Source organism: Rhinolophus ferrumequinum (genome assembly GCF_004115265.2).
Source record: "Rhinolophus ferrumequinum isolate MPI-CBG mRhiFer1 chromosome 5 unlocalized genomic scaffold, mRhiFer1_v1.p scaffold_110_arrow_ctg1, whole genome shotgun sequence".
NCBI lineage: Eukaryota > Metazoa > Chordata > Mammalia > Chiroptera > Rhinolophidae > Rhinolophus > Rhinolophus ferrumequinum.
The window spans coordinates 4,925,493-4,948,495 of record NW_022680355.1 but is presented as its reverse complement, the minus strand read 5'-3'; the positions used below and the strand labels follow the sequence as shown (position 1 = coordinate 4,948,495).

The following is a 23,003-nucleotide window of genomic DNA, read 5'->3' as shown; positions in this document are numbered from 1 at the left end:
TATAGAACTGTGGGTTGATATCTTGCATGGCTACAGCTTGAAATGCTAGCTGATTTGCTCGAGTGCAATAATGCAATACAGCCCACACTACATAGATTGAATTGTGAAGGTACTGAAATGATTCTTAAAAAAAAAAAAAAAAAAAAAAAGTTTAGTATAATTGATTTACAGTACAAAATCCATATGATTTTTCAAAATCCTTTGAAAAATCAACTTTCTATATCTGGATTCTATGTATCTTCTCTACCCACATTCTCTACATCCTTTTCTCTGAAATAATGAATAAAAATGTCGGCAATGTGACTAATATTAGCATCAGATATTCAGTATGCTGAAGAGATCAAAATAGTATGCCTGAATCCAAAAATCTGTCGGACATACTCTAATAGGCACATGTAGTGTTAGCAATTACAGTAATTGTAAATCTCAAGATTAGGACTCTGTGGTGAGCATGTGTGTGGGGACAGGATAGTGAGTGGCGGGTGGGGAAGGATGGTGAATGCTCACTTTTGCCAGGTGACAACTGAGGCTCATTGTTTTCTAGATTGAGGGTAAAAGACAACTCACAATGGCCACAGTCTGCTAAGTAGGCAAAGGAATCTGGCCTTTCCTCTGTTGATTTGACATTTTCCACAGCCTATTGATCAAACTCTGTATTTCCATATTTAATATGATCTTTACATAGAATTTCTAGTAAGTCAAGTACAAGAGCTCTAAATTATAAGTCAGAAGAATTGGATTCATATCCTAACTTTTTTTTTAAATACCATGTGAGCTGGGGCAAGAAATATAGCCGCATAATCTTAGTTTCTTCATCCGTAAAATGAATAGTTTAGATTAAATGTATGTCAAAAACCCCACCAGCTCTAAAATTCTCTGAATCACTAAGCAAGATAAAGCAATGAACTAATTTAATTACGGTCTTTCAGAATAACGAGGCGGCTATAATCAGGAGGGCTCTGCCGAAATACGTTATTTTTCTCCACTTCTGTCTTGAATACATTATGTTTTCTATCATGATGGTATAACAGATAGTCCTGAACGTCTTCACTCAAATAGATTCAAATTCCCTACAGCATACAGTCATCTTGATTAAAAAATCAACAGTTCGTTACAGATGGAGTAGTTCCAAAACACAATAAAGCTCTTCAGGTAGCAGGTGTTCCTGCATTTTATTCAAATGGCTAGCTGAAAAGATGCAACGCCTTTTGTTTCTTGATGAGGTTAGACAGATTTTTACCTATGACAGAAAATTGTCAGACACAGGTAAAATTGAAAAATTTCCCTCCAAATTCTTTTTTAATGTATTGTAATATGCAGATTTTAATCAATGGAAAAGAATCCACATATTACTTATCAATAATTACCCCATGACAAAACAAGTGACTGGAAAAATAAGTGTAATTAAACAAAAACAAGTTAACTTATATGTTGTACAACTCCTACTCTACCCGAGCCCTTGCTTCATTTTTCATTTCAATCTTAGATGGTCTGTAAAGCAATATATTTAAATTTAATGAGAAATTTAATACTGAATGTAAATGAGTAAAAAGGTAGGTAAAAATTTTAAATGTTGTCAAGAATAAGTATATTATTTTAAAAATGAATTATTACTAAATTCCAAAAAACACATGGCCCATGTATTTTAATTTAGATTATTAATTTCCAATCTACCTTCATGTAGAAAGATAAAAAACCAAACAGACTGTGTAACATTCTAATCTTAATTTTTATAATACCTGAGTTCAAGTCCTAGCTCGTCCACTTACTGATAACCTTGGTCTTACTACTTAGCCCATCTGACTTATCCATAAAACGAAAGCAGTAGAAAAGCAAAGATCACAACCAGTTCTTATGGACTAAATTCCACTAACCAAGTAGCTTGGCTCAAACAGTGAGTAATAAGTAATAATCCTTTTACCTGACAAACTCTTCAATGTCATAATTAAACTACTTATATTTTTAAAAGGTGTTATTTCTCTTGAAAAAAATTAGTTATTTCATTTCATCATGTGCTTTTTCTTTTTCTACAACTAAAGCAAACTTCAAAGGAAATGAAAAAATTAAGGTTAATTTCTCAGTGTAACACTTTTTGCATCTTCTTGTAGTTTACCCATCACTTTGATTTAAGACACAGAGGTTATATTTGTTTCAATTACATCTGTTTAGTGAAAAGTAGTTCTCATGTGACTAAACTAAATACAGAAGTAGTTCTCTTCTGTATTTCTCAAGCAAGAAATACAGAAGAAAAGTATAATATATACAATCTATAAAATAGTACTGCTTTTTACTAAATGTTTCCTAAAACAGTAGCTTTGCTTTGTTGGGATTTCCCAAAATTCACTCCTTTATTACAGGAATAGTTTAAGAATCACAGACATCCATTCTAAGAACTATTATTCATTTTTTTTCCTAAAAAAGAAAATGATTATATTCAATGTATATAGATATCAGTAAAACAGAACCTCCATCTCATTATGAGAGTGAAACACTATCATCCCTGGGGAACACTTGGGCATGGGGTCGAGGAGAACATATAAATTTGGGATCTAAACATACCTGGATTGAAATTCCCAGTCTGTCACTGACTGACTAGGTAGCCATAGAATGGTTAGGTTATTTCTGTAAGACTCCTTTACCACACCCACCACCCCCATTTAGTAAAATGGGGCTCACGATATTTAAGTCAGAAGGTTGTGCCAAGAATTGCATGAAATATGATTTAAGTGTTGATGTTCAATAAATGGTATGTGGCTGATGTTCAATAAATGGTATGTGGTTGATATTCAATAAATGTATCTATTAATATGCATTAGTGTGGTTGTGATCTGCAATCAATACTACTCTTAACACTATTAGGTTGGTGCAAAAGTGATTGCGGTTTAAAAGGTTAAAAATAATTGCAAAAAATACAATTACTTTTGCACCCACCTTATATATTGTCATTAAATTATTGTTCAATGGTTCAGTGCCGTTTGCACCCATTATATGTTTATATTTCAGATTTAGATTACAAATTCTCCAGATCAGACTGTGATGTCGTGCATGTAATGCATAACAGCCATTCCTCTGTCCCAAACAAGGGTTGTCCTGAGTTTGGCAGCGGGCTCTGTAAGGGCACCATTCCTCTCCTGCCATCCCTTCATCCAGCAATCCTTTCTCTGAAGAGCTAGGGGAAAGGGAGGGGCGTGGAGACTAAAACCCCAAGGCCTTGCTCTCAAGATTTTATAATCTGTTGAACTAGAATATAAATGAACAGCCAGTGAGCAAGCAGGAAGGCTCTCTGGAGCTAGGAGGGGCACTCAGAGAAGGGATAATCATGGTGGGCAAAAGTGGTCCAGCCAAGTTTTGTGAAAGGCTGAATCCACCAGATTGTGCTGGACTTGGAACAGAGGTAAAAAAAAAAAAAAAAAAAAAAAAAGGAAACACAGTAGGAGGCATATAGGCAGGGGAGAAGAGCGGGGGCAACACACACATACACTGGGACCATTTTAAAAGATGAGGAATAAAGAAAGAAAAAATTAAAGGCAGAATCCCTGCCCCTATTGTGTTTGCCATCTGGCTGGTAGGCTTTCTAACTAATGAGCAGGGTAAAATCCAGCATGGTTCCACACCGGGAGAAGCCTAAGAAGTACTTTGTAATGCTGATCAAAAATATGCATCAGATTAACTAGCACCACAAAATGATTGCTCTAAAATTCATGAAAAAATCAATATATGTTATGAAAGATTCCTCTCCTTTGCGATAAATGTCACTAAAAAGAATAGATATATATTTATATATTTTTAAAATAAGTTTTTGTTTTGTTTTGTTTTGTTTTTTAATATGATAGGAAGACAGGTTTTTAAAAATGCTGTTAAACATCCATAGGAATCAATTGGAGGAACCACAGGAGTTCAGCATGACTTGTTAGGAAGACATACCTCAATTAAATTGTACATTTTATACTAATATAAAGTTTGTTACTATATAAGAGGTGAAATGTAAATAAGAATGAAGGAAATAATAAAAGTCTGTGGAGCTGGACCAAACCCTTCACGTGATACCCATCGCATAATCAAGCATCACATTCAACAGAGTACTAGCAAAACACTCCTGTGAAAACTTTAAGCATTATATTTCAGGAAGTTTCCCTATGTAAACATAAGAAGAAATCACCGTGGTATTTGCTGCATCTATTTTATTAGGCCGGCTTTTCTGCATTATTATAGAAGAATCCTAAAGTATAAAGTTAACTCAGGTTTCAGATAAAACATGGACTATGTAGCCATTAGCTATTCAGACATATGAGCACGCGTGAATTCCAGTCAGGCATTTTCCAGCAGTGCTAGGGCACTTCACCGACGTTCATGTATGATAAAACAGCAGTGGCCTCTAAAGCAGGTTTATAAATTCACAGTTCTTACAATTCTAACTAGATTCTTGAAATGAACACACACACACACACACACGCACACACGCACACACCCATCTCCTTTTTGCTGCCGTTTTAACTTGCCAAAGAGTAAAGGTATATGAACCAAGTCTCATTAATATTAATATATACTTTGTTATCTTGCTCCCTGAACACTGTCACTTTATTATACTAAATTAAAGCCCTGACAGAAACATCCAATTAAACCTCAGTAAGAAAATGCATTGCAGTGTCACACTTAATAAGCAGTTCAATGTAATCATACCTTGATCATTCTCCTGAGCGGTTCCGGTACTTTGCATGGTGTGCTCAGAACCAGAAAATCTAACATCAGTTCCCTTAATGATCACCCATATATGAGTTAAAATGGATAGTTATTCTTCTTTCAGATGTACAAATAAACTATTTTCTTTTACTGAGAAGGATAGGGAAGAGAATACCTAAGCAGAAAGAAGAAACTTAAGTGGAGTCTCTGGGATTCAGTCATAATCACAGGGATGACACTGAGCTCAGAGCTGGTCCCCAGGCCCAGCTTACTGAACTCCACAGAGCACTTGAACCACAAGCAGCATCTACAGTAGGCTTCCTGTGGCCCAGCTAACAAAGTTGTAATAAGCTCCTTTTAGCCATGAGCTAGCTGTAGGCAACTTCACTAAACTCAGAGGCATCACTGGTGAAGATCCTACCTTGATGAGAACTTGAATGGACCCCGTGGCTTTTGCAGATATGAAATACCAGAAGCTCATGGTGCAGGTAGCACTGGATTCTGGGAACACAGCACTCTTGAGGTGTGCCTCTTCCCCACGAAGGCCCACCGGGGTAGCCTCCAGATACAAGAAGTGCCCTAGGAAGAAGGACAGGATTCAGATAGGACAGAAATAATAATGAAGGGATTGTTTTAGCTTTTCCATCATACAAGTTTTTATTAATTAAAGTATAGTTGATATATGAATGGCCAACAGATACATGAAATGCTCAGTATCACTAACCATCAGAGAAATGCAAATCAAACCCACAATGAGGTATCACCTCACACCTGTCAGAATGCCAATCATGAAAAAAGAAATCAAACAAACGAACAAACAAGAAATAAGAAGTATTTGGAGAAAGGGAACCCTTATGCATTGTTGGTGGGATTGCAAATTGGTGCAGCCACTATGGAAAACAGTGTGGAGGTTCCTTAACAAATTAAAACTAGAACTACCATATGTCCCAGCAACTCTTTTTCTGGGTATTGTGAAGAAAATGAAACCAGTAATTCAAAAAGATAATATGAACCCCTATGTTTATTGCAGCATTATTTACAATAGCCAAGATATGGAAGACACCTAGGTGTCCATCAATGGATGAATGTTTAGAGTTTCTAATTACATTTCATATGATCTGGGATGCCAAAGGCATTTCCACTTGAAACAGGAAGGAAATCTAACATCCTTGCCTCTAGCTCACCGACAGAACAATTTCCAACTGTGTTCTTTTAGCAAAGTACTTCACAGTATGCAGATTAACTGATTAGAAGGGATATTTATGCCATTGAATCAACAAGATAGTTATAGAAACCATTTAATGGACCCCTCAAACTTCCAGTTATTGTAAAACAACACAAAGATTACCTATGAAATACAAATAAACGAACTTCCAAAAATTCAGTCATCTGTTGAATACATAAGTAAAATACCGAGAATGTTAATAACATGTTTCTCCAAAAAGAAGACCTAGGCGGAACATCAGCTCTAATGCATCTTTTGGAGCAAAAATTAGTATAAGACCCAGTGTTGTTTTACTATAAGACCGGGTTTTATATAATATAATATAATATAATATAATATAATATAATATAATATAATATAATATAATATAATACTGGGTCTTATATTAAATTTTGCTCCAAAAGATGCATTAGAGCTGATTGTCCAGCTAAGTCTTATTTTCGGGAAAACACAGTATGCAACATGACAGGAAAGTATCGTTTTATACTTGTGCTTATAAATATCCAAAACATTTTATATATGTAGAGCTGAGTATTTGGATGGAGCTTAGACCTTCTCTTCTCTAACTTGGTCAAGCTGGCTGGAAGAGCTTTGTTTGTTTATAGGCCTTTGGAATTTCAATATTTAGACATCTTTTTCCTACTCTGAAGCACCCAGGAATTCAGGGCTCCTGCTGTATTCAACTAATGTCCTTTGTCCCTTGACCAATAAGTCGGAGGCTTGACCTCAGCTCCTTATTGCAAAAATGAACCATGCCCAACACTTTTAACATATGTGATCTTATAGTGACATCTGCATAGCACCTCTGCAGCTTTGAAACTGCGTTCCCTGTATATACATCGCCTCATTTGATCTCTGCAAGCCCTGTTTGGCACACAGGGCAGATTTTTTTTATCTCCATTTGACAGATGAGGATTTTGAGAATCTGAAAAAATCAAATGAGTGTCAGAATTCAGGGTTATTGATTAAAAGTGTGTGCCATTTATGAGAGGTACTTGATGCTGGCAGCATATGTTATCTAGCTATAATTATCAAAATAATGTTATACTTTGATTGCTCACTGTTATGGGTCGAATAGTGTTCTTTTGAAGATGCTGAAGTCCTAACCTCCAGTCACCGTAATGTGACCTCATTTGAAAATAGTGTCTTTGTCAATGACCAAGTTAATATAGGGTCATTAGGGTGGGCCCTAATTCAAAATGGCTGCATCCTAACGAAAAGGGGAAATTTAGACACAGAGGCAGACATGCATGGAGGGAATCCAATGCAAAGACACAAGGAGAATACCATCTGCAAGGGACGTCTGAGACTACCGGAATCTAGGAGAGAGGCATGGAACAAACGATTCTCCCTCACAGGCCTCAAGAGGAACCATTCCTATTGACACCTGATTTCAGACTTCTAGCCCCAATCTGTGAGGCAGTAAACATCTGTTGTTGATGCTCTCCAGTCTGTGGCACTTTGCTATGGCAGTCCTAGAAGACAAATACACTCACTAAATGTTTGACTTACTTGCTGTGGCACCACAGCAGTCTCTCCACTTGCTATCAGGAAAGACAGCATGGTGCTCGCTGCGAGTACGATTAGAGTGACTGTAACAACCTCACAACTTACCATTTTCCTTTCCAAGTGTGTGGTCTTTGGGAGGTCTTAGGCTTTGATGCGAGCCAACCCCCAAAATCCAATCAAAGTTTTCAGCCAGGGAGTTTTGCCAGCCACACCAGCCGTTTTCAAAAGTACAGGAGCTCCCACATTCATTTTCATCAGTATAATCTCCACAGTCATCTATAAAATTGCAGCTTTGCTCTGGTTTATAACATTTGGCGTTCTGACATTCCCGATAGCCAAGTGGGCAGTAACCTGAAACACAAAAAAAACAACAACAAAAAAAACCGATGAGGAAGCAGTACTAACACATTAGTGAAGTTAAAAGGTAGGAAGAGTGGATTCACTTTAATATGTAAAGAAACATGGTGTTCTTCTGAGTTTGAGTTATCTGATCACTAACTCTCTCTCCTAATCCTCTGTAGTCACTGTGTGTGTGTGTGTGTGTATACATATACATACATATATATACACACATATATATGTAATTTTATTAATCTAGAAAAGCATCCCAAGTCTCCTCAAATGCAGCATTTCTTGTAAGCTATGTTCAAGGATGTAAATTACATCTAAAAGCCAAAGTGAGGCTTTCCAATTTTTTACCCGTTAACAAAATCTTTAGGGCACTAAAAGCTTAAGTACTATGGGGCATTTGGAAGTACATTCCATTAGCGTCCATGCACTCCAATATTTATCAGAAGCCAACCATACATATGATATTTCTTCAAAAGCAGGCGCATGGATATATAAGTAATATCTAACTATCCATTAGATTTTTCTCCACAATGCATACTTATTTGTCAATTGTTTTGAATTTTAGAAGCAATTTCCCTACAAAGCAAGGTTAATCATAAAGGTTTTTTCCACAAAGCTTAAGATAAAGAACAATGCTTTAGAAAACCTGAGTTTGAATTCTGATGCTGGTATTTATCAGTTATATCAGTTGATCACACACTCGATGAGCTTTAGTTTCCCTATCTAAAAAGAGCAAAAAAAAATAATAGTAAAACCTAGAGGAGTTAAGCTAATTAAAAGACTACTGTTTGTATCACCCATGTCTAGAACAGTACCTAGCCCTTACTTAGGTGATCAGGAAATATTAGTCAAATAAATGAGTGAAATAAACTGCTTTGGAAATGATGAAACAGTTGAATATGCACAGTCAACATATTATTATTATCCTGCTCCAATATTACAATAGAACCATGGGCAACGATATTTCAGTAGGAAAAGTGGTTCAGAGATCCAACTTGGGACATGAGCTTCACATTTGCTCTGTGACTCTCTCATGTCAGGAATCTTCTTCCTTTCCCTCTGCCAGGTAGAGGAACTCATAACTCCACTTCGTACTTTACTTCTTGGGGGTAGCTTCCATGGCCTGAAGCAAGCCGTCTGGTGGTTGAGGGTTGGTGTAGATTAGAGGTAGTGGGTGGTTCAGGGATCTGTTGGAAGGTGTTCTGAGAGCTGGAATCTCCTGCTAATAAAGTCTCATACGGAAGCTTTTCTGTCCTGGATCAGTCTCACATTTAAGAAAATAGAGAGGTAAGAGACACCAAGTGGGAGGAGATGAATGCAATGCCGGGTAGAAGCCACTGGGGAGAAAACTGGTGTTCTAAAGGCTTGTAGCCATTTTGTGCACTAAACTGTTCCTGGACGGCTTGTTCAAGATTGCCTAATGGAATGGCCTTTGCCCTTGCAAAGCTTTTGAAAATAAATTTCAACCATACATTCTGCGTCTAACATAATTTTCTGTTCTGGGTTAACTGCTAGTATTTCCCTTCCTTGCAGTGTGAGATTAAACTATTTTTCCTTAGGTGCCCGGTTCAGTTTTAGCAGATTGGGGGTAAGAAACAAGACCTCTAATGTTTCAATTACAGAGCTTGACTCAGAATCAGCACATTAAAGAATTTTTTAGCTACACAGGAATAGAGATCATTTACACTCACCCTCTCACTTATAGATGAGAAAACTGAGGATTACAGATATTAAATGACTTTCTGATTTTCAACAGCGGAGATGGAGTTTGGACCCAGGTCTAATGTCTACAAAATTAGTTTTTAAATCCACGGCTTGAAAAAAAGAACAGGTCAGCTATCACAAGACACAGGACCACCAGGAAATAGAAATGGTGGTGTTGACTGCTAGGTGCATTATTTCTCATGGGACTGTTGAGAACCTGAAAAATTACTAGATCATTTAATTTCGTATAAGTTGGCATTTGTATTGATTCTGTCAATTCCAAGTTGTTCAAGCAGTAAAAACAAACTTGTTCTGAAGATGTTTTTCTCCAAAGCGACTAAATCAAGCTAAAATCTAATTCTTTTAAAACAAACAAGAAAATCATTTGGACACATTTCGAAATGGAGACACATTATAGACTCCAATATATTATACTACTTATATGTCTAATATTTTAGAATAATCAAAATGATTAAGTCTTACATTTCTAAAACAATAGCTGCATAATTTTGAAATAAAATAATTCAAATATTAAACAATATTAATTTTGAACAGAAAACCCTCTACATTAAGAACAAGACAAACATATGAGAAATAAAAACTCATAGACACAGTCAATAGTTTAGTGGTTACCAGACGGTAAGGGCGGTGGGGGGTGGGAGATGAGGATAAAGGGGAACAAATATATGGTGATGCAAGGAGAACTGACTCTGGGTGGTGAACACACAATGGGATTTATAGATGATGTATTACAGAATCGTACACCTGAAATCTATGTAACTTTAATAACAATTGTCACCCCAATAAACTTTAATTTAAAAAGACACAAAATTCATAGACACAGACAATAGGGGTTACCAGAGGGTAAGGGGGGCGGGGAGGTCTAGAAGAAGGTAAACGGGGTCTAATATATGGTGATGGAAAGAGAAATGACTGGGTGGTGAACACACAATGTGAGATATAGATAATGTATTACAGAATTGTATACCTGAAATCTATGTAACTTTACTAACAACTGTCACCCCAATAAACTTTAATTTAAAAAATAAAAAGTTTCACTGCTATAATGCATTTTACCCATAAAATAATGCACAGCAATATTTGTTGACAAATATCAAGGGAAAATATCAACTAATGTTACTCACCTATTTCCAGATTATTTTCCCGACCTGTTGTTTTTTCCCAAAGAAATCAGCTATCTAATGGTAAGGTATAAATCTTTAAGTGATTCTGCTATTAAAGCTCTTAAGAAATTGTATAACTTTGATTTTTACGAAAATAAATATTGTTTAAATTAGGCAGTGACCCTCCTGGTGGACAGTTTAGTTTTGTAAAAAAGAATACATTACGTGGGGTATAAAAAGCAACAAACAAACAAAACAAGCTCACAGATGCAGACAACAGAATGATGGTGACCAGAGGGGAAGGGGGCTGGCGTAGGGGACAAAGAGGATCAAATATGGTGACAGAAGGAGATTAGGCTTCCGGTGGTGAGCACACAATCAAGTATACAGATGGGTTGCTATAAAGTTGTACACCTGAAATTTACATAATGTTGTTAACCAATGTTACCCCAATAAATTTAATTAAAAAAATAAATACATGGGAAAATATTTTAATAGGCAAATCAAAAAAGAATAAATTATAAAAATGTAAAACCTCCAATGCAAATTTTAGAAGTATCTGAAACTCAACACACTGAATTCCAAATTCCAAACCTTCCCTGTCAAACTTTCCCATTGAGCAGTCTTCCTTCATCTGTGTTAATGGTGATTCTATAACTCCAGTTACTCAGAGGGAAAAAAAGAACAACAACCTTACAAGGAGCTCTGTGTAGTAAAGTCTGACTCCACTTTTTGAAGTTTGATGTGATTGCTGACAGCTCTTCCCCTTGTGTGCACATCCGGAAAAGCAGAAGAGAAAGGCCAGGTGCATCCCATGTTGGCAGCAGTTTCAAACCACCAATCCTCTACCTGTGCACAGGATTTCTCACCCCGGGCCCATCTCTAACCACCATACAACTCTACGCCAGTTTCCTTTCCTTGCTTTCCAAAACTACTTTTGGACATACCTGGACGCTACCCTAATATCCCATAAAGCCTCATTATGTGAGTAACAGACATTTTAAAACTCTCTTGGTGTGTATGTAGGGTCATCAGTTTTAACATTCAAACCAAAATTGGATGCAAGTCCATCTTGTAACTGCAGATGGTCCCAAGCTCTAGGAGCTGTAATAATAATATATAATTTTTATCGCATAACTCATGTATAATGTTTCAATTAGTACTACATTATTAGTCCTGCTAGTACAATATATCTCATTACCTCTACTGTTACTATTTTGGTTTGAGCCACTATCATTTCATGTGATTTTATTTCAATGCTTTCTTTCCTGACCTTTGTGCCCTACCCTTGCCCCATACGGTCCATTAAAATAAATAACCATAGTGATATTTTAACATAAATTAAATGTCACTCATCCGCCCCCAAATCTACTATATTTAAATACTATTCCCCATTATAAGAAACCAGATCTTCTTGGCAAAATGGTATATAGAGGGCTGAGGAAAAGAAAGTTCAAGATGAACCTGGGTTTTTTTGTTTGTTTGTTTTGGTAATAGAAAATAATAAAGTGCTCAAAAAAATTATGGTATGATAATGAAAGATTTAAAACATCAATATTTTGAGGAACTTATTGGCCAAATCAAAGACAATTTTAGCACCAAAATAAGTGATGAAAAGACCTTTGCTCCTAGCATCCACACAGTATGAAAGAGTAAGAAGGTATGAAATTACCTGCAGCCACAAACAACTAGAAACATGGGCAAAATATATGAAATACATATTTTCAGGTAACTGAACAGGTAGCACAGGACTGTGATTGTTTTATTAGAGAAAGGGAAGACAGGCACCCTATAATCATCCCACATTTCTCCTTGAGGCACTTTCCGGACTGTAGCTCCTAAAGAGTCAGCTCAGCAAAAAATGGGGCTGCACTGAAATGAGGAGCAGAGTCTGGGATAGCTAGAATGGTCAAGAGATGGGAGCTACGTAGAGAAACATATCCAGAGAATATGCTTAAGTCTTCAGCAGAGTTTTAATTTTCATGTTTGTAGGGTAAAATACACAAAGAGGGACAGAGAACAACTTCTAAGAGAAAAATAACTAGGAGTTATAAGCTGAAACTACCAGAGTTTACATAGGGCCAGATACCTTTGACTTTCTACCAGCCAGTGTGAAGAGTCTTTGGTAGATAAGCAGGGTATTCAGTAGGTACTCCAAAAAAGGTAGACTTTAGTATTGGGTGAAGAAAACTCTAGAAGGACGTAGACTCTAGACCATGGATTGTTGAACTATAGTCTTAGGACCAAATCTGGCCTACCACCTGTGTTAAGCAAATTGTTTTATTGGGACTTAGCCATGCCCACTTGTTTACATTTTATCTATGGTTACTTTTACACTAAAATGGCAGCAGAATAGTTGCAATCAAGACCATATGGCCAACAAAACCAAACATATTCATTCTCTGAACATACTCTCCTCTTAAACTAAACTTGTGTTTAAACTAGATTGCTTTGAAAAGAAGACTAAATAAACTTTCCCTTAAATTTAAAGAAAAACACTGCTAGAAAAAATTGCTGACTTCTGTCCTAAACCTGTAAAAAAAACAACAACAACAACAAAAAAAAACCTTAAAAATAAGCATTAAAGGGACAAAATAGAACTGTATGCAACTTAAGTGGCTCTAGAACAAAATTCAACGTTTTCTAAAGGAATACAGCAAATTTCAGCACTCAGCAACATAGAATTCACAATGTTTACCATCAAATTAAAAATTACTAGCAAGTGAAGTAGGAAAATGTGATTTATAACCAGGAGAAAATTTAATCATTAGAAGCAAATACACATACAACAGAGATGCAGTAATTATCAGACAAAGAAGATAAAGCAGCTGTCACAGATCTGTTCAATGTGTTCACCTACAATTCTACAAAATCTATAAAAAGCTATTTTGACTAACAAGTAAGATTAACAAGATTATATTTCGTCAATATATAACATCAATTACATTTACATATGCTAGAAATAACAATTGGAGTCTGAATATTTTTACAAATAGCATCCCAAAACATGATATTCTAGGGATACATTGAATAAAACAGATGCTTGGCCTTTACACTGACAACTATAAAACACTGATAGAACAAGAGACCCTAAATAAATGGAGATATATATTAGGTTTATGGATCATATATCTCCGTATTATTAAGAACTCAACTTTCTAAAAATTTATGTATAATTGAAATATAGTTTCAATCAAAATTTCATCAGGATTTAGTAAAAATTAACAAAATGATCCTAAAATGTATGTGGAAATTCAAAGTACCTAGATTAGCTAAATGGTTGGCAGACTTATAGCACCTAACTTTAACAAATAATATAAAGCTATAATAATTAAGACTGTTGGTATTGACTTATATATTAGACAGACTGATCAGTAGATCAAGATATTTAGCTCAGAAATATACTCACAAACATATGATTGACTGATTTTCAAAAATGGTGACAAGTTCCTATGTAATATTTCCCCAAAAAATGCATAAACAGAATCTAATTATGAGGAGAAATAAAAAAACACAAACTGGGGGATATCCCACAAAATAAAAGGCCTGTGCATTTCAAAAATGTCAATGTCAAGAAAGACAACGGCTGAGTACTTGTTGTAGATTAAAGCAATCTAAAGATACATAGGACATGATCCCTGATTGGATCCAGAACCAATTAAAAAACAAAAATTACTAAGAGGATATTTTGGGGGCAATTAGTGAAGTTTGAATGAGGCCTATAAATGGAATAATAACATTGTATCAATGTTAAATTTCCTGATTGGATCATTATACATGTAAGTGAATGTCCTCTATTTTAGGAAACAGACTATGATTTAGAGGCAAAGGGACTTGACGGTGTCTGCAACTAACTCAGAAATGATGCAGAAGAAAGTAAGATTATATATAGAAAACATGGGCAAGGTGATAATAGTCTGTGAATCTGTATACATTTTCTGTATAGTTCTTGTGATGTCTTTGTGAATTGAAAACTATTACAGAACTTTTTAAAATATAAAATTTTAAAAGTTAAAAAAAGTAAAACCCTCCAATGGCGGCATCCCATCTCACTCAGAGTCAAAGCCAAAATCCTTTTCCCATTTTCTCTCTATCATTGTCCTCCAGCCAAAGACTCCCAGGATCACATCTGTAGTTGAACAAATTGGGTTTATTAGTTGTTGCAGAGATGGAGAACAAATACCATGAGGAACCATGGGGCCATCCAGTAAGAGGGTATAAATGACTTATCACAGGATTAAAGCTTTGGTTAGATTATTTTGGAAAGCGTCCAAGCGGCGTTTTGCTCTGATTGGATGCTCTCAGGAAGCAGGGCTAATTCTATGATTGGGCATCCTAATATTTCCTATCTAAGAAAGAGTAGGACAGGCTAGAGTTATAATTGGCTAAAACAGCTGTCAGTCATGTGAATCAGGAGAGGCGAATGTGGGTCATTCTTTTGGCTGAGATAATGTTGGTGTTTTGTCAATGTTCAGGCACAATTACAAAGTGATCTTGTTTTTATCTTGGTCCATCATGGGCCCAGAGTGGCTTTGTCTGATGTTGATGTTCTGTGAAATTGTTTATGTTCAACAGGAGAATCATCAGCTCATTGCAACACCAAGGCCTATCTAATAGAACAAGCCAAGTCCTGAATGGCAGCGGTTGCTCTTCTTTTTCTCATTTTTGCAATTCTGTTTATGTGGCAAGAGAGTTCAGAGGGGCAGCTAACCCTTCTATGTGATGTGAGGATAGAAAATAAAACCCTTCAGGTTAACTTTCTTAGGTAGGTTAAAAAAAAAAAAAAGGCAGAGCAGATGCTTTGGGAGATCCTGAAACATTTGAAAGGCTGTCATATTTGTTATTTTTTAAGCCTCTTGATTTTTCTCCTTAGCAATTTGCAGCAAAATCTTGAAACTATGAAGGTGCTGTGGGATCTACTTCTAATGTTAACATGGAAGGAGAAAATATGAAGAAATTCCGTAAAATAGATGGCAATGGCCTCAAGGAATTGACCAAAAGACAGGCAGAAAAATTGTGATTTGCATGAAGGAAAAGAAAAAGAAAAGCAAAGAAGGAAGTCTAGACAGAAGAGAAATCTCCAGGCTTTAAGGAGAAAGGCCAAATGTAGTTCCAACTGGCTTGCAAAATGTAGTGCGTGATCCAATATGGCTGAGGCTCTAGTTCAAAGAAGAGCAGTTTTCTAGGTTTATGTTTCCTGGGCAATGCTTACTAGCCCTAGGCTCAGTCCTCAACTGGAAACAAATTGCAAGTTAGTCCAAATACTGTTTCTGCAGCCTCCATCTTCTTCATTCCAAATAGTAACTATATGCAAATATTCAAACAGCAGTTTCTACAGTCTTGATCCTCATGACTAAATTTACACTAACAAAGGTACCACTCACATTCATTCAAAAGATATTTCCAGAAAGAATGGCTTATGCCTCAATTTTTAAATTATCCATTTTTAATATTACCATTTAAGAAATGTTACGCTAACATTACATGCTAACATTCAACTGATTCAAATTCTATATTGGAAAAGCAATAGAACAGCAAATCCAGAGGTACCTGTAAAAATAAATATTCCTTAATGATTCTGACTTGGAGGAAATTTCTGATATCTTGGTGGTGAACAGTTTGTATACTTTGAGTTTCCAGTTATCATATTTAGAAAACTAAGGTAGTGAGGTTGATAATTAAACATCATTGTTTTCTGAAGCTTTAAATTCAACTATCAGGAATAACACAAAGACAGTCCACTGAATTATTTTTGCTGTCAGGAAATGCAAAAATACAATAATGTTTCATTGTCTTTTAGTATAACTGATAGAAGTTTTCAGGATTTAAGGTTTGGTCTAAGACATCACGAAGAGAGTTGCTGCCATGAGACAGAGCTAGAGCTAGAAGTATGACCCAGGGATATATCTCAAGATCAAAAATAACTAGGAAAATTATGTTTTGTACTTTTATGCAGTCAAATTTGTCAACCTTTCCTTTTATAATTTCTGACAATCCAATATTAAATAAAGTTATCCCATATTTTTTCTAGTACTGTATGATTTTATTTTTAATTTTAAACCTTTGATGAATCTGAAATAGTTGAAGTAGTACAGTTACAGTTAGGGAATCCAAAACAGTCTAAAGCTTCTTTAATGAGTATTATTTTGGAACAAATGGCAAAAACATTGATAGTCTTTTGGACACATGGATAGTTTTATGGGAAGTGGAAGATGGAACATTCTCCACTCCAGGTGGCTGTGGAAGAAATATTGAAACTAAGGGAGAACCAAATATCAATTTAGAAAAGGAGATACAAAGAAGGAAATGTTCTGAGAAAATATCTGATCTCTATACTAAATGCATAGTAGATCATGAGTTGCAAAAGGTAGAACAAAAAGGGAAGGTGAATAGTGATAAAGGAGGATTCAGGAGAAATCCAGCAGCCATTCTTGATCCCTGTTTCTCCCTCATTTCCATCACTCAATTACTACCACCTTCCCATCAAACTTTTCAAATATCTTTTAAAAGATTCACTTCTGTCAAAGAATACTCATCTCTCTCCTTCACTAATGAAAATAGCTTCCTAATTGTCCTGTGTCCATTCTGGTTTTCTGGAAATTCACAACATAAGCAGAGTGATGTTTTCAAAATGCAAATTGGATTACCACCCTGTTTGAAAGTCCCTAATAGGCTTCCTATTACAGTTAGGGTAAAGACCAAATTTGTTAATGCAACATAGACTCCACTCAAAGTGTGTGCTACTCACCTTTCCAGCCTCATCTCTTATCATGCTTCTCAACTCCCCACCACAAACCTCCTAGCCTTCCGAGAGCTCCTTCCAACCACAGATACTTTACACTGGCTGGCCCACCTGTCTCCAGAATTCTCTCTTGGAAAATCTTGAAGATTTCAGTGAAATTTCTATTTCCTGCAAGAAACCTAGATTGGTCAAATCCCTCTACTATAGCCTCTTGTCATACCAGGCAGCTCTCTTCGTAGGACTTTAATAACATTCAGTGTTGTCTGCCTGGTTATTTGCATAATGACTCTCTACCAAAAACATGTAGGGTCCATGGGGGATAAAAATTGGCTTTACTTCAAAAGTGCTCACTACACGATTGCTGAATGAACAAAAAAATGAACAAACAAACAAACGAATGAACCAAATAAAGCAAGGAGAAGGGCACATTTCTACGTGGTTGACTGGAAGAGGTGGACAAGGGTGAAAGGGATAGGACTGTGTTTAGACTGATAAACTTGAGATAGCAGGACTGAAGGTATTAGAGGAAAAGAGTCAGCTACCACGGACCTATTTACTACGACAAACATTTCTGGGTTTCTTTCTTTGGGTTTGGATGACAGCAGCTATTCAATTTGTTCAAAATACACATTTCCAATACTTTCAACAAAGATTTCAACAAAGACTATATATGTATATGTGTGTGTGTGTGTGTGTGTGTGTATACAGAATTCTACAGTCACAATCCCAATTTAATACTCCCTTTGTATAATTTGATCCTATAGCAAAGTGATTTCCATTTGTAAACCTTGCTGATGTAGTTTAAATGCATTCTGTGTAATTCAAAGAGTAAAATAAAACAGACCATCTAAGCTACGAGGTCTGACAATTAAGTTCACAAACTCTTCCTAGAAAAAGTGCTACATACTTCATTGCTGAATATCACCATGGTCACCTTTGAAGTACTCCCATTGGGAAGTTAAGCACCGATGCCAGTGCCTCGTCCACCCTTAAAAGCAATTTTGGAACTCTTTGGAGGAATGGCCATCAGAGCTGTCGTCATATTACCCTTCATGTCCTGAATGTCATCAAAATTTCTTCCGTTCCTTTATCTTCGGGTAAAGAAAGAAGTCATTGGGGGCCAGATCAGGTGAGTAGAGTGGGTGTTCCAATGCAGTTATTTGTTTACTGGCTAAAAACTCCCTCACAGACAGTGCCGTGTCAGCAGGTGCATTGTCATGATGCAAGAGCCATGAATTGTTAGTGAATAGTTCAGGTCATCTAACTTTTTCATGCAGCCTTTTCAGCACTTCCAAACTGTAAACCTAGTTAACTGTTTGTCCAGTTGGTACAAATTCAAAATGAATAATCCCTCTGATATCAACAAAGGTTACAAACATCGTTGCACCAAGTTCATGAACTTGATGGTCACACCTCATAAATTCTATTAATAGGAAGCAAAACAAAGTCACAGTATTTGTATGCCTAAACACAACTCCCGTTTATGCAATACATTATAAATTTAATTTGGATAAACTACCTTTGAATTTGTTTTATTTTACATATTCTTGACTTTATATCATTCATAGTGAGTAGAATGTAAAATGCTTTTAAAGCAGGATTAGAATATGGGTTCCCTTCCCTTAAAATATATATTATCTAACTAGGGTAAAATTGTTTTTTGGTATTTGTGCCTATGTGAGTGCATGGGTGTGTGTATATACATTATATACATGTGTGTTGAATAACTTACATATACATGTATATATTTGAAAGTATTACATACATGAATTTGTATATGCATAAAAGATACAGTTTAAAACTACCAAAGAGCAATTTTACAGTGAACAGTAAAAGTAGTCATAACGGTAACCACTATTTATTAATCACCTTGTATATGATGTGCTTTATGCTAGGCACTTTGTGAATATTATCTCTAATCCTCATAACAACATTGTATGAAACGTCAGTTATCTCCATTTCAAACATGGCAATTAAGGATAAGAAAGCTAAAATGCAACTTCTGAAGTTACAATATCCAGTATGTGCCTGACATAAAGTTTTCTAACTTTATATAATTTACTAAGTGAAACACGCACCAAACAATATATTAATAATAGTTTATAATAGAATTATCAAATGTTTACTTCTGCCCAGCCCTGTGGTAGGTGTTTGCTGTGCATTGTTACATAATCACCAAAATTATCCTATGAGGTAGATATCACTGGTACACGGGACATCTATTATGGGACTGAGCAATTTATCTCATATTATCAAATACTTCATTTGATTAACCTGCTTCACTCCAGTATGCTCCAGGGAAAGGCTAAAAGCCCAAACTCATGTTGATTTGAGCTGTGAATTCATGCATCATACCCTGCTGTGCTCACCAGGGACTCCCAGAACAATAATGGGAAAAGTATGATTGTTTCATTCCTCTATGCAGGAAAGGGAAGAAACAGAGAATATCTGAAGCCCCTTGTTTAACACTGAATGGGCAGCAACAATCATGAATGTGGGAGCCCTGAGTACACTGTGTCTAGAATTGTTGGAGCATCTTTGAGGGTGTGAGGAAAAACACGAAGGCGTTAACTTGGTTAGAAGCACAGAATATTTCATGTGGCCAACTCCAGGCTCTTGTACTCAGCACAAGTCATTTAGTCTCTTAGCTTAAAGTACGATGAGCTGATACACATGTCAAGGAATAGAACAATGGGATTTCAGAGATTGACATATGGACATTTTATTATATTTTATATATTATTTCTTTTCAGTAAGAATTGAAATGGCCAAATGGGTAAACTGACTGAATCAGTGGATAAAGAGGGAATAGTATAGTGACTCTAGATACAAATTAGAACACTAAAATTATCTTGTAGAGTTATAATACTTGGGCCACAAGATTACTCTGAGAGTATCATCAAAAGAAGGCACAGGAATGATAAAAATCAGCATCTGTAAGATAAAGTCACACTATTTGCTTAGGAGAAACACAGCACTCCCTGACACTGTGTTGTAAAGAAATTTATTCTTTGATTTTCAGTTTTATATACCACATATCAGTGAAATCATATGGTTCTCTACTTTTTCTGTCTGACTTATTTCGCTTAGCATTATATTCTCAAGATCCATCCATGTTGTCACAAATGGCACTACAGTGGTACCTCAGTTTTCGAACGTTTCAGAACTCGAACGGTCTTCTGGAATGGATTGTGTTCGAAAACTGAGGTACCACTGTATTTCATCTTTTTTTTATGGCAGAATAGTGTTCCATTTTGTATATATGCCACAACTTCTTTATCCAAATATAGATGATGTATTACAGAATTGTACACCTGAAATCTATGTAACTTTGCTAACAATTGTCACCCCAATAAACGTTAATTAAAAAAAAAAGAATTTCTCCCATGGACCTCAAACACTGTGAAGTACATGTAAGAAAAAGGAGGAGGAGGAGGAGGAGGAGGAGCAGAAGAAGAAGAAGAAGAAGAAAGTAAAAGCTAAAGATAAAGGAATTAACAAGCTTTCGATAAGATCAAAAGTATCACAAGAGTTTTCAAGTCATTGTTTCATTTATTTTCCTTTATAAAATAAAGATATATGTGCTCCGATGTTCACTGTAGCTTTATTCATGGTGGCAAAGACATGGAAACAACCAAAGAAGATGTGGTATATATTCACAATGGAATATTATTCTGCCATGAGAAAAGATGAAATAGTGCCATTTGCGGCAACATGGATGAATCTAGAGATTATTAAGCTAAGCAAAATAAATCAGAAAAAGTTGAGAACCATATGATTTCCCTGATATGTGTGATATAAAACTGAAAGCAACAAAGGAATAAGACAAACAAAGAAACCAAAACTCATAGACATAGACAATAGCTTAGTGGTTTCCAGAGGGCAAAGCGGGAGGGGGTGGTAGATGAGGGTAAATGGGATCAAATATATGGTGATGACTCTGGGTGGTAAACACACAATATGATATATAGATGACATATTACAGAATTGTACACTTAAAACCTATGTAACTTTACTAACCATTGTCATCCCAATAAACTTTACTTTAAAAACAATGAACAACTACCTCCTTTGCTCAGGTACACTGCTCTGGCACAGGGGGTATAGCACTGAATAAGACAGTGTTTGTCTTCATGGTGTTTCATTTCCAGTGGAGAAAAAAGACAATGATGGGATACACATGCAGAGAGAGTGACAGGAAATTGAGTGTGGGTGGAAGATCCTCTACAGGCATCTCTAAGGAAATAACATTTGAGTAGAGAACCTAAATAAAACAAAGAAGAAAGCCATGCAAGGTAGTCTGAAGGAATCACAAGGTCAAAACCAAAACCCTATGGTAGGATAGAGTTTGAAGTTAGGGAGGGTCATCCAGGAGCCCATGTGGTTAGATCCTAATGAGCATAGTTCTGACTTGTGGGAGGGACATTAGAGGGGTCCAGCAGGCAGGCCCTGTGGCCATTATAAGAATTTTGGCTTTACTCTGAGATGGGCAGCTACGGCAATTTTTGCTTAGAATAATGGGATACTTGGTTAACACTTAATAAAATCTAAAAAAAATAATATTTGGCTGGCACATAGAAAGTGGACAATAGAGAGTGGCATGAATGCATAGGACACCAATTAGGATGCTATTACAGTAGCCAGTCCAGGCAATGAAGTAGGTTCAGGCTAGAGTTATTAAGAGAAATAAATGGTGCCTGGAACATAGGGAGTACTCACAAATGTGAGCTATTATCATGATTAGAGTAGCAGCAGGGCTGATGGTGAAAAGTTGCTAAAATTAGGAAATATTTTAAAGATTAAAGCTCATAGAAATTCCTGATATATGAAAAGTGTATAATCATAGTGGGAGAAGTCAAGAATTGCTTTTAGGTCCTTGGCATGAAAACTGGCTAAATGATGTACCCAGCTACTCAAGTGGGCAATGGAGAGAAGCTTGAGGCAGAATAAAGGCCTATTATTATTTGCAAGAGAGAAACTGATAGCATATTAAGTAATAACATAAATATCATATTTGTAGGACATTGACATATATTATATTGTCCTCTTCTCAATTCCCAGGGAGATGCAGAGACTATGACTCTTTTGGTAGAGATAAGAAAACTGAGCTTGAGAGAAGTATAAATCGCTTCAGAGTCTATAAAACATCCAAGACATTATCACAGCAGATCACACACATTGGCAAATATTTTCTATGTTGCTGTATTCATCTGTTCTCTCTGAAAGGGATAATGCTGAATTTTCCTTGAAATTTACTGGCGCATATATACATACATACAGAGAGAGAGAGAGAGAGAGAGAGAGAGAGAGAGAGAGAGAGAGAGAGAGAACGCAAAAAAAAATGTATACATTTTAAGAAAGGAAAAAACTGTATTAAAATTGTAATACTCAATATATACCAATAACAAAAGATGAACACAATCATGTGTATACATTTTTAGGCACACTCTGTATATATATATATATAAAATATTTCTAAAAAGAAAATGGAGTAGTCATAAATTACTTAGAATACATTGAGAAAAGTTTCAAACAAAGGCTGAAGGAACTGAATGGGAAGAGATATTTGTCAATGATACATCTGATATGGGGTTAATATCCGAAATTTATAAAAAACTCATTCAACTCGACACCAAAAAAACAAACAACTGAATTAAAAAATGGGCAC

General features: G+C 35.9%; 1 protein-coding gene across 1 annotated transcript in view; it reads right to left on the bottom strand.

Annotated features, from left to right (window-relative positions):
• Positions 1–23,003, bottom strand: part of MALRD1 (MAM and LDL receptor class A domain containing 1) — a 534,334-nt gene that overhangs the window by 254,014 nt on the left and 257,317 nt on the right. The window contains exons 27-28 of the mRNA XM_033100523.1: positions 7,520–7,765; positions 5,102–5,259 (exon numbers count right to left, since the gene is read on the bottom strand). Of these exons, the coding sequence (XP_032956414.1) occupies positions 5,102–5,259; positions 7,520–7,765 (404 nt within the window). The remainder of the gene's footprint in view (positions 1–5,101; positions 5,260–7,519; positions 7,766–23,003) is intronic.